At 43.2% G+C, this 13,158-nt stretch overlaps 1 protein-coding gene across 7 annotated transcripts in view; it reads right to left on the bottom strand.

The window, feature by feature from the left end:
- CADM1 (cell adhesion molecule 1) overlaps positions 1–13,158 on the bottom strand; it is a 564,860-nt gene that overhangs the window by 86,901 nt on the left and 464,801 nt on the right. For all 7 annotated transcript variants that reach the window (XM_029572377.1, XM_029572372.1, XM_029572371.1 and 4 more), the window contains 3 exons: positions 13,000–13,143; positions 9,919–10,071; positions 2,811–2,948 (listed from right to left, as the gene is read on the bottom strand). In XM_029572377.1, the coding sequence (XP_029428237.1) occupies positions 2,811–2,948; positions 9,919–10,071; positions 13,000–13,129 (421 nt within the window). In that variant the 5' untranslated portion in view covers positions 13,130–13,143. The remainder of the gene's footprint in view (positions 1–2,810; positions 2,949–9,918; positions 10,072–12,999; positions 13,144–13,158) is intronic.

Below are 13,158 nucleotides of genomic sequence, written 5' to 3'. Positions count from 1 at the left end.
AGATTGGGAGCTGGTGTGTATGAAAAAGGGATCCTGTATATGTGAGGGAGCTGGCCTGTGTGAATGAATTGTGAATGTGTGAGAGAGAGTGTGTGAAGGAGTGCATGACAGAGAGACATAGCCTGTGTGAGGGTATATGTGTGTGAGAGAAAGGGAGCTTGTGAGAGTGTGTATATGTGCACTAGAGAAAGGGAGCATGTGTGTGAGAGAGGGAGGGGCAGAGGGAGCCTGTGTGAGGGGCAGTACTGAGAAGGGGATCAAACTGTGAGAATGGAGATAGAGTGGAAGGGGTTGAGTCTATAGATGGAAGGGAGAGATACTGGCAGGTGGAGGAGTTGGGACCTGAGAGGGCAAAGTGGCCAGGGAAATAGGGAGAAAGAGTGGAAGGGACACTCTTACAGTGAATTTTTAGGAAAATTCTGCTCAAAATATTTAAAATTCTGCATCTTTAAGTAATAACTTTTTTCTGTATTAATTAAAAATATAATTACTTAAGGACTGTCATGTAAATTGTGTTATTTTGATCAACATAAAGTTTGCAGAATTTTGCAGAATTTTAAGTTTTTGTGCATAGAATTTTAATTTTTTTTGCGCAGAATTCCCCCAGGAGTACTTTACATCACTGCTAACCACAGCCATCACTAGATTGATATAAAGTATACAACAAATGCTATTAGAATGTATCCTGGAGAAACAATGTATACAGGGTTTTTGGTTTTTTTGTTTGTTTTTTTTTTACAAAGAAGCTCTGCAACACCCAGCTAGAAATGTGCTAATTATTCATTTAGTCCGATAACTACTGAGTAATCCAGCTAAATGCCTCTAAATATTGACCTCCAACTTTATATTTAAAAAAAAAAAAAATTAAAGAAAAAAATTAGAGAAAAATATTACTCCCAAAATGGCTGCACTTCAAGCTACATGCTCTGTTTTAAGGGGGAATATTTATTAACTCGAAAGTTATGATTTTGCATTTGTTTTCATGGTGCAACTGAAAGCTGGTCTGCATGAGCATTTTGTTAAAAACAAAAAGAAAACAAAAAAAAAACCAAGTTAATTGCAGATGTACTGATGCAGCATCTTGTAATATAATTAATGCATTTATAGTCTAATGCACCTTTTAGATGCTACTTAACAGATAAGTAACATATACAGGCAGGTAGAAATGAGTGTAACACACATCGCTACAAAGCGTAATTATGTATTATCCTTTGGTACCCAGGACAGACACCTTCTACTGTATTAACTCCTTTCCACCTTCTCTCTCTCTCTTTCCCCCTCCCGAGAGGACTATTTTTCAGTTTTCGTAGGCTCATCATGTATAAAAAAAAAAAAAGACAAAAGGCAGAACTGGCATGGCGATTTAGCATTTCAAGAGGCCATGTCTTTGAACTACTTTTGAAGTCCACCCCTACTTGAAGACTTCTGTTCACTTGCTGAGAGAAAAAGGCAACTGAAGTGAAGAAGATAAAGAAAGACTTGACAGGCCAGACTGTAAAAGAGAGAGAGCTGGGGCCATTCTTTGGAGCTGCTGACCCCTGGAAGGGGGGGGGGGAGCAGACGGAGTTGAGTGGTGTTTGAAGATCTTTGCATCCATTTGGATGGAATGCACGATTTTCTGGAAAGTGCAGACAGAAGCCGGGTATATTTCTGCGAGTGTCAGAGACTCTATCATGGTCTTTCTTTCTGCCACTGTAATCCTGCTATCTACCCTGGCTGAGGGCATTAGGGACCGCAGGGTAAAGGACATTGTTAGTAGCAGGAAGAGACAGCAGCTGGAATACAGAGGCCAGAAAGCAAAGGTAAAAGTCTGTTCTTAAAAGAAATACTTTTCAAATTTTTCTTCAGTTCAAACCCCTACGTTTTAATCTGAGTGAGGCATTGGAATTCTTAATTCCCTCCCCCTGAGTTGACCTTTACTCTCTAAATGCCCTCTTAATTGAGACCTTCCAGGAATACAGGGAGCAATTTTCAAAAAGGGCCAAACGCCCAACTTGGCTGGCCAGATTTTGGTGGGTTAAGTTAAGAACATTTTCAGCCAAATCTAGATGCCAAGGTTTGCGGCTTTCGATGAGCTTGAATGTGGCCAGCTTGATTTAAGCCTACAAATCGTTTCGCCTTGCATGGGGCCCCTAGGTTAGGGTGTCTAGCGATGAAAATCAGCACAGGGACAGTAACTTTTAAACTGGTGCATTGGCGCACATTTGTCAGCCTGCACCCAGGGACACGGTCATTTTGTAACATACATGCGTATATATGAGCGTACGCCACAAATTAGCCTGGCTACACGTACAAGTGTGCTCAATTTTAAGTGGATGAGAGCAAATCTTTAATTGCCCCCCTTCCGCCCTGTTAACCCCAACCTTTAAAAAAAACAAAACTAGACAGATCAGCAGGGTTTTAATCACTTACACATCATCCAAAGCAGAAGCAAAGTTACGCACCCGGGGACCCCGGCGTGCACCCATGCATGTATGCACAAATTTCATGGTAAAATCCCAGACCAGATCCACACCCTACCCCCTTTTTGGAAGCATATTATTTATGCGCACAACAGCATGCATGCGCGTATCTGGGTGGCTTTTAAAATTCGCTCGGCGTGCGCTGGCCCAACATAGTCGTGCATCCTCTAATTTCAGCACGCATCAGCCTTTTGAAATTCACCTTTAAGTGCTTAACAAACTTCCCCCCAGGACCTGAGCCCACGCTCATACCACCAGCCTCATAAATAGCCATGTTGGCCTTAATAACCTACAAAGAAAGATGCTCAAGATGACCCAAGATATAGAGGAAATTTATTTTAAATCTACCATAAAGCTCTTTGTTGCCTTTGAACCATCTGATGTTGGCAGCTGGTTTACTTGACATGGCAGTGCAGTTCAACTCGATTTCTTCTCCTTCCGTGGCCGTCTCCTTCTCAATATCAATGATGAGATTGTGCGGAGGGACTGAAAGCAAACAACAACACATGGGGATTAATGAGGAGTCGCCGCTGCTGCCAGTGGGGCAATGCCAGCCAGGTGCTTGGTGAAGTGGGAATCTTAAATCACGTGTTTTAGACTCAAAAGCTGCTTCTTGTGCTTTTGAAGGGTGACGTGAGGAAGCTAGTCCGAGTTTTTATGCAAGATATGAGCGGTGTCAAGGCTTCAGACAGTATTACAGTCCCAATCATTCACTTCTCGTGATCATCATCTGGCTCTCCTTATCTGGCTCACAAGGGCAGGCAGCTCAATTATGAGAGACGAGTGGGTAGGACAGCAACAGGGACCGAATCCATGACAAATTCTATGACTGCTCACCAGTTCCAAATCTATGCCCATTCAATGATTCCTCTGCAGAGTATCACGTGTTTGGTATGCGCTGAGAACTAGAAAGGTGCAGGCATAAGAATTTCATTTTGCTTAATTTATTCATTTTGGAGGATTTCATTTTTTTTTTTATTTCGATTTGTTTAATGCTTATTTTGGTTCAGTTCTGTTTCTGAACCAAAACAAACATTAAAATACAAAAAAAAAAAAAAAAAAATACCAACCAAACAAACAAGCCCATAACAAAACAAAATGTTTTTTCTGCCCCCTGGCAGTGCTCAGTCCAACCAAGGCCTCCCTGGGCCCGTTTGAACCCCCTTCACTTCTGCCCCTAAAACAATTTGCTGGGGCCAGGGACCTCCTCAGCCCCTCCTTGCCCCTTTCCATGGCAGTCTCAGAAGATGAAAGAGGCGAGAGCGATGCCCCACTCACTCCTGCCCCATGTGGCACTTTAAAATTGGTGTCAGTGGCCCTGACGCTGGTGCCAAAGTGATGTTTTCATTTCCAAGGACTGTGGCATTGGGGAAGGAGCGATGCCTACGCGCTCCTTCCCCTTACATCTCAGGGGAACCCCATGAAGAGGGAAGCCAAGGAGGTCACCGGCCCTGCTAAATTTCTCAGGGGTGGGATTTGGTGGGGGGGGGTTCTGTGTAGGCTCAGGCCCTGCAGTTTTATTTAGTGGGTGGAAGGGGGGTGGAGGCCATTTACAAAAATTGGGGGGGGTATTTTCGTGCAAGGCCATTTTGGGTTTGGATGTGCCATTCATTTTAAACAAGTGCACGTCTCTACTGTGTACTGCTCTAAGGTTTTTATAGAAAACTTGCATTTTAAATCTGGTTACGTCCAACCTCTCACATATTTGCATGTAGAAATAATCCAAATTGAGCTCCTTTTAATTCTGTAGTCTTAACAACCTTAGTTTAAATATCTGAAGAACAATTAAACCACCGATGTACAATCTGTGAATATACCAGTGCTCTTCTATGGGGAATACTCTAATGTTGTACAGCTTTCCACTAACTCTGAGCATAAATTACAGAGCACTTGTAGCATGGGCTATCCTAGCCAAGCAGGCTTCTAGCTTACTAGACCACACCTACGCCCTTGCTCTGTCTCCCCCTAAACCTCATACCTTGGAACATAACAGGTATTCCTGCTGCTCTCTTATAATTTAAGATCGTCATCACATGCGGGTTTGGCCATGAGGACTGCGAGATCAGCTGAGCAAAGTAAACAAAAATTGACGTTTTTGATGGTCTCCTATGGGAAGACCTGCCAGCAGCAACACTCACTGTTATGTTTTTTGCAATTTAAAAAAAAAAAAAAAATGAGGTCAAAATTCAAAAAAGTCTATAACGGCTAAAGTTAGCCAGAGAAGTTATCCTGGATATTCAGCAGGATAAAAGTCCCACTGAATATCCACAATTAAAAGTTATCGGACTGTTTTTGGCCAAATACGTTTAACCCATAACCAGCTATCTTTGACTATCGCCAGATAGATTTAAAGTTATCTGGCCTCACGTGGTTGGTTAAGAGATACCCATTAAAGAAATAAAGGGCCTGGATCCATTGGACTGATTCCCAGTCCTTCCCACCCCCACTAAAGGTAAAAAAAAAAAAAAATGTTTCCTGGTGGACACAAACCCCACCGTTAAAAAAGGATGGGTCACCAGCAGCTTCTCCCCACTCCCTCCCCATTAGGCAACCTGTAAAATCAATGCCCCTTGCCCTCTCTCTCCATTCCCCACCCACCTGGTATCTCCCTTTCCCACGTAAGAATCACATTATTTCTTACACAGAATTATTCTGAGATTCCGGTGGCTTCCAGCTTTCCTCTGACTGCAATGCTGGAGGCGTAAGCTAATAGCACCAATAGTCAGAGATTCTTCTTAACGGCAATGCTATTAGCTTACCCTTCCATGTTTGCTCTCAGAGTAATTTTTTTTTTTTTTAAAGGCCTATTGCTACTTAACTGGCTACATTCCTTCAAGATAAAAAAAAGTTAGCCAGATAACTAAATAATAAATATAATAAACGTAGCCAGATGACTTTAATTGTGGATATTCAGCCGGACCTCTATCCCTTTGAATATCTGGAACAAACTATCTGCTTAACTTTAGCCAGATAAGTTGTCCGCTGGCTGGCTAACTAAATATTGGCCCCTTAGAATTCATATCCAAGCAAGCATTCAAAAATACAGTCCTCATAAAAAGCCTTAGAATTACATTTATAGTTTGCATATAATGAGTTGATCAATAATTCCTCCCCCCCCCCCCCCCAAGAGTATTCCCTATGTTTCTGTCTTTTTTATTCAATTCCCAACTCCTTTATGGCATTTTATAGGAAAGTAGACTCCAATTTTCTCATTCCTTTCTCTAGAAAATCCAATATAGTATTTATTTATAAAATTGGATTAACTGCATTTCCATTGCAACAACAAAGCAACTTACATTTAAAAATGGCTTCCATTTACCCTGTACTCATAGCTAACCTTATGTTTGGGTTTTTTTCCATCGACTATATCCCAGAACCTGAGAAACCAATAATCTAATGTTGGCATCATTGCACTTTATCATTTAGGAGGAACCACCTGTCTGGCTGCAACCACAATTCTCCCACTTATTCTAGAGGGGGCATTTTACTAGGTCATTTCCATGGGTGTTGCCCATTCTCTATGTAGGTAAAATTATGCACATTTTCCCCACACAGCAGATGCTTTAATGGGGGCAGGTTTAGTTTAGGGGAAGCAGCACTACCACATGTTTTGCCTGGGAAAAGCAGGCGCATATCTCTGCGGCACATTTTTTTTTTTCAGTCGCAATACTCCAAACAGAACCTATGTGCGCAATTTTGTTTTATTGGTGCAAATCCCATGGGCAAAAACTACCCTCCATGGTCTCACCAGCATAAGCAGTTTATTGTCCCATAAGGGCTAATTTTAAAAACTGTTTATGCATATACCTATAATAGTGGTTTGCGTGCATAGTGGCTCGTTACAAGATTACCCACGGTTTGTGCGAGCAAAAGTACACGCAAAATGCATGGGGTGAATTTCCAAAATGTTATGTGCGTAAAAATGAGAATATATGTGCATACATAGCCTCTACTTGCACACTGCATATTTTATAAAAGTAAAAAATGTATGGGTATTTTCACTTTTGCGAGTACATGAATGCATATAAAAAGGATCAGTTTGGGGCATTCCAAGGCAGGGCCAACACTTGCGCGCGCAAGTTGCATTTTAAGACACTTATGCATGTAAGTTGGCCAACGTACTTGCGTATTTTTACCCCTGCTAATTATCTGGCAGAAGTGATATTAAACTTGTTTATTGTGTAGGACTGATTGGGAGGCAGGTCTAGATGAACTGGAGAGGAGTTTTGGCTGTCGATGACCAGGAGGAGGACTGGGAGAACTGGTGGATTAATTGATAAACTGGTTAATTTCATTTATGTGCTCATGTTTTAAAATTAGCCGACTTATGCAAGTAAGTCATACTTTAACTTTCATGCATAAAATACATGCGGCAGAAGTTTTTAAAACAAGTAGGAAAATGGCACTTTCAATGCATCGATATATATGGTTTCAGCACATTGCATGCATTCATGCGTAAGCCTCCATATGCATATTTTATAACACACGGGTTATAAAATACTTGCACAGATCTGCTCGCGGCCATATATGCACGATTATGCTGCTGCACGCATTTATTTGAAGGTTATCCTCCCTTTCAAGCATACTTTTATCTACGTCGAGCAGCGGTGCTCTGGAAGCGAGGCACAGTCTGCACAAGTTCAGCATTTACGTGCATGCTTTTTGATTTTAAAAGGTACATGCCTAAATATTCCAGAAACACGCGTGTGCACCAAATAGCAGGTGCAACTTAAGAGCACTTTCATTGGGATAATTTGTAAAGGGCATGTATGCGTGCAATTGCTGCCATATTACAAAATGACTCGCCCTTTAAAAAGACAGTTCCAAGAGAAAAGCTTCCAGTAACATTGACAATTCTATACTGGTCATTTATCTAACGTCACCTCTGATTGTTTTCCAGAATCTGTTATCTCTGGACATCCAATTGTCTGACCCCAATTCCTTTGCTATTATGTTTTGGGCAAGTGACTTCACCCTCCATTGCCTGAGGTACAAACTAACAGGCTAATTTTAAAACGAGCGAGCACGCGTCCATGCACGCACCCTATCAGCATGCAAACGGAGATATGCTGCGATTTAAAATTGTGCCCGCACTTGTATGCGCATGTTTTAAAATACACCTCCAAATCGTAATTATGCATCAAATCTTAAGAGATTGTTCGAGAAAATGTACTTCTCTGGCTTTTACATGTATATGTAGGCGGATTTGAATTCAATTTTATTTATTAAAAGTTATTTATCCCTTCACACAAAAAAGGCCTAAGCGATGTCCAAAAAAAAAAAAAAAGAAAAGGGTAAAACATTCATAATAAAAACATATAAAATGAAACATACATGCTCGCGCAAGGGACAACCCTGTTTCTCCAATTAGCCCGCCAGTTTGATCAGTTAATAGAGGTCTCCAAGACCCTTCTGGTTCTTCATCCTGCACATCCCCCATTTGACCCGGACTCCTCACCCTGACCTGTAAGCCCTAAAACTCAAGATCTACAGACCTGGTCCTCATCAGGAGCAGCAGTAAAGTTATGTGGATAACAAGCAGACCCACGCTGCAGTCTCCGGTTTTAAAACACAGTTATGCGCATCATTGTTGGCCCAACCCTAGTACGCCCACGCCCTCCCCTTTCCTGCTCTCTTATTTTTGACGCGTTGCATGGCTACATACGCACGCACTTCGCGGCTTTTTAAAATCAACGTTGCTCGCGCACGGGCCACATATGCGCAATGTGTGGGCATTTTTGTGCAAGCAACACTTTTAAAGTTGACCTCTTAGATTATATGCCCTTTGGGGATAGGGAAATACCTACAGGACCTGAATGTAATCTGCTTTGAAGAGTCACAAAAGGCGGAACATAACATTTACAAAAAAAGCAATAAAAGGAATTAGAAATCTGGAGTTTTAAAATTATTTTAAAGCGTCACACAGAACGTTCCCCTGCAGCCTGCCAGGGAACGATCCATCTAACTGATTTCCTGTACAGACTGCTCACATTGTACCAGATATCCAGATCGGGGAAAGAGGGGGGAGGGGATGGTTATCAGCTAATCAAGCAATCCGGTTGTGTGAACGGGCCCCTTAATTCTTTATGATACCTTGGAGATCACCTGCTGAGTTGTAAATGCGGTACCACTGCTGAGGGAAAATAAGTTACCGTGGCCGGCCGGGGTTAAAATAGGAGAAATATATAATTAGCGTGGAGGGAGGACACTGTGCAGGTCGCTAGGAAGCTGCAGCACCCCTTGTGCTCTTTGCATGGACCCGCAAGGGATGCTGTTGCTTTGAAAGGCTGCGCGGCTACCCAGGGGACTTTCAGGGCACGCCCAAACGTTCCAACACAGGGACCAATGCAATACAGTGCGCTCAGCCCAGCGCGCGGTTGGACTCGCCTTTTAGACACTAGAATAAGTCCCAATGCGATAATGGGATTAGTGTGCCCAAACCAGCGCACAGCTAATAGCGCTCATCACATGTAAATGCCATGTGGACGAGGCTATTAGCCGTTACCCCTATGCAAAAAATTACCATGTGCCCGACGCGCATGTTTTAACTCGCAAAAATTAATGTCAGCCCTGGAGCTGGAGTTAAATCTCGACGCACCTTGAGCCTCCACAAAAAAAAAAAAAAAAAGGCAGAAAAAAGGGAAGAGGAATAGCCTAGTGGTGAGAGCAGTGGACTATGAACCAGGAGACCAGAGTTCAAGTCCTCCTGCTGCTGCTCCTTGTGAACTTGAGCAAAATGCCTCAGGTACAAAAATTTAGATTGTAAGCCCTCTGGGGATAGAGAAAATAAATACCTACAGTACCTGAATGTAAACCAATGTGATATCCTGAGTATATATAAAAAAAAAATAATAATAATAATAAAAAAAAAAGGCAGAAAATACTGCTTTTCTGCGGTTCCTCTTACTTAATATCATCACGATACTAAGTAGGAGGAACTGCAGAAAGCAGCATCGGGGGGGAAAAAAAAAAGTCTTGACGGCCGTCAGGTTAGGAAAACAGGCCCTTAATTTACAAGCACCCGTTTTCCTAACCCGCGCGCAGTCAACCTCTCCTGGGCATCCGCTGATAAGGACGCGCTAGGGACACACAATTGATCTCTAGCGCAGCACCTCATTAACATATTGAATTGCGCGCCCAGGAAAGGTGGATGGGCAAGTGTTTGGAAGACAGGCGCTTAATACGAATGCCCGTTTTCTCCCCACTCGTATTGCCTCGGCCCCATAGTCTCTCTCAACCCTCTCTTCCTGGAGGCACAGCTAGCCAATCGGGCTATCAGGATTTCCACAGTGAGTAAGTATGAGGTAGATTTGCATACCCTGGGTCTCCAACGTAGGCCGATGCACGTTCCTTATGGGTATCCTGAAAAACCGGCTGGTTAGGGGTGCCTTCAGAGGAGGGCGGGGAAAACACTATTCTAGCAGGTCCCCCCTTCCCCCCCCCCCAGACTCCTCACCCAGCACGGTGACGTTGATATAACCTTCCTGTGGCGGGTCAGTGTACAGCTGGCAGAAGTACTGCCCCTCGTCAGAAAGTGAGACGTTCGACAAGGAAACTCTGAGCTCGCTGTTGGAGAAGTTCACCAGCTGGAACCTTTGGTCCTTCAATGCTGGGGAATGAAGCAGAAGGTTTAAATGAGGGGGTAGATTGAAAATAAAATAACCACAGTAATTTAGCCTCTCTCTCTCTTCCCCCCCCCCCTCCCCCAGAACAGAAATGATAGCGCTCAGCTTCAGGCAGGAAAAATTACCACGAGTCCCTCGGTGCACAACCGTAAACCTGCCTGTGTGTCCCGTAAACGACGACAGCCTTATGCAAACTGCTCATTTCAAATGCTCGCCTCTCATGAATCCCATTTCAGAAAGCAGGGGGAAGGAGGAGGATGGGTCCAGAGGTGGTGTAATCAGCACGCTCTGAGGACCCTTCGGTTTTCCAGGAGCGGAACCGCACCGAAAAAAAAAAGCACAGATCCTCTCCAGCCCGCCGTGTCGATTACTCAGAAAAAACACATTCTCCTCATCCTGCGCCCCTGCGATGCTGTCTGCATCTACTACGTTTCCAGCGCTTGGGTGCAATTTCCCCTGAATTATGACAATCAATTTCCACTGCCAAGTAACAGAGTCTCTGCCTTAAAGGGAGGCCATCCAGGCTCCTATTAAGTGGAAAAGCAATGATTGCACAACCCTGAAGAATTGACTGAGCATTAAAGGAGGTAATATTAAATAGGTAAAACAAACAAAACAAAGATTCCCAGTATAATCCCTCTGCCAAATCTATTCAAGATGGCAAAAAAAAATACAAGATGCCACGGAGAGGATCAAATTCAAAGCCGTTTCTATGGGTAAAGCAGTACTTTATCTGCAGAAATGACCTTTTTCAAAAATGTCCCTCCCTGCATGCGGGTAAAAATGCACACAGTTCCCCTGCGGACGTACTTTTTCATGTTCCTGTGGTGGAGACTGACATTAACATGTGTACTTTTGTTGCTTTTAAAATGGGGGTAATTATATTTTTAGGTGAAAATATAAGGAGGTGCAAGCTTGTGCGGGTACTTTTTTTTTTTCCTAGGCACTTTGCAGATATGTGGGGGCAATCTGAAAATTGTTCCCTTAAAGTGCAATAGTATCTGCTTTTCTAATAAAGAAATAAGCATAGCCTCAGATACTGTGCTGGAAAACAGAATGTGCGCACACATGGGTGCACTCATTTCACAAGCCTTAGGAAACCATGCTTGTGACTTGCTCTCTCACTCTTTGCCTGTATTGGCTCCTTCCCTTTAGCCTCAACCAGTAAAAAGTAAAGCACTGCGCACCATAACAGGTCATCATGAAGGAGCCTGTGCAACTCAACGCTCTGGAATTTGTTGCCAGAGGATGTGGTTAGTGTAGCTGGGTTTAAAAAAGGATTGGATAAGTTCTTGGAGGAGAAGTCCATTAACAGCTATTAATCAAGTTTACTTAAGGAATAGCCACTGCTATTAATTGCATCAGTAGCATGGGATCTTCTTGGTGTTTGGGTAATTGCCAGGTTCTTGTGGCCTGGTTTGGCCTTTGTTAGATACAGGATGCTGGGCTTGATGGACCCTTGGTCTGACCCAGCATGGCAATTTCTTATGTTCTTATGTTGTTAAGAAAACTGACACTGAAAAATGTTTTTAGCATGGGCTCACAAAAAATATACATGTATATTAAAAAGCCACTTAACTGATGGAAAAAGATTTAGTGTGAGCACAGTAAACAATGTCCTAACGCATTGGCTAAATAGCATGGACATGTTACTTACTGAGCAGAAGTTAAATTCTAGCATGATAAACTGAGCTTGCTCAGTTCTCTTTCAACTTCTGCTGCCTTCCAAGGAATATACAAGGAAGCCTGGCACATGGGGGTTGCTTGTAAGTACAGAAGGAGAGAGTGGGAAACTTTCTGTACTCCAGCAGAGGAGTTCAAGGGAGAGGGGAGTGTTCCAAGAGAGGAGGACATTGGCATGTCTAGAACTATCTGACTTGTGCATCAGTAAGGAACTTCAAAGAGCAGTGAGAGAGGACATGTCTGGGGACAGAAGGGATCATGCAAGAGACAGACCCAGGGCGGAATCTGATCACCTTCACTAAGAAAATCACCAGCATCTGCCCATTCTCCACTCTTCCACCACCCAGAAGTGTATGTACTGCAATGGCTGTACCATGGTCTGTAACTGCCTCAAAGCTCACATAAATGATCTCTGCACTCAAACCAAAACAAATGGTCAGCTCCAAAAAGCTTTTGAGGCTCAGACTGCAGTTCACCCTCAAGCCTCTGAACACCTACAGTGGTCTTTGCTCACATTAAAAATGCTAATAAAAGCAAAGGCCTTTATCCTCTGGTAATCTATTGCTTGGAAACACATTTGTCTTGTGTAAATAAAGGGGAATTATTTTGAAGAACTCATAAGAACATGCCATACTGGGTCAGACCAAGGGTCCATCAAGCCCAGCATCCTGTTTCCAACAGTGGCCAATCCAGGCCACAAGAACCTGGCAAGTAATCAAGTGCATCTTTGTCACCTGCTTCTCTCCATCATTCTCCAATCCTCTTCTATATCCATCTTCTCTTGCTGATGCTTAGGGACCTTTGTTTTCAGTTTTTTCTTTTATTTTGCCTGGGAATTTCAAGGTTAGAACAAAAAAGAAAGAGTAAAAATGACTTTTCCACTGATTTTTGTCCTGTGTGTTATATCAGTCATTTTAACACTGACTTTTTTTTTTTTAGTTCTAACCTTGAAATTCCCAGGCAAAACAAAATAAAAAATGAAAATGAAGGTCCCTACTGATGCCATATGAAAACTGTGGAGATAGGGGGGGTGGCCCACTGGCTTGTCACTTGCTCCTGGGGAGTTCCCTGCACAGGAAGACCCTGATTTTGTGATTTCATCATTCATTTTTCCCTCTAGCAGGAAGAGCTTATGTAACTGGGGAGGGTGCCGGGGGGGGGGGGGGGGGGGAGAAGGGGGATGGGAGGATGACAAGAGGATGGGGGTGGAAGGAAGGACTGAAACTCACACTGCACCGCTCGGAAGAAGATGGTCTGCCTGTTGGGATTCTGCAGTTGTATCACAGAGTTGTCGTTGTTTTTCACCCGGCAGCTGATGATTGCGACCTCTCCCTCCACCACTGTCACATCCTCCGTCATCAACTTCTGTCCCTCTAAAGTTGGGGGAG

The sequence above is a fragment of the Rhinatrema bivittatum genome, chromosome 12 (genome assembly GCF_901001135.1).
Source record: "Rhinatrema bivittatum chromosome 12, aRhiBiv1.1, whole genome shotgun sequence".
In the NCBI taxonomy this organism is placed as follows: Eukaryota; Metazoa; Chordata; class Amphibia; order Gymnophiona; family Rhinatrematidae; genus Rhinatrema; species Rhinatrema bivittatum.
This window is presented reverse-complemented; position numbering and strand designations above follow the sequence as displayed.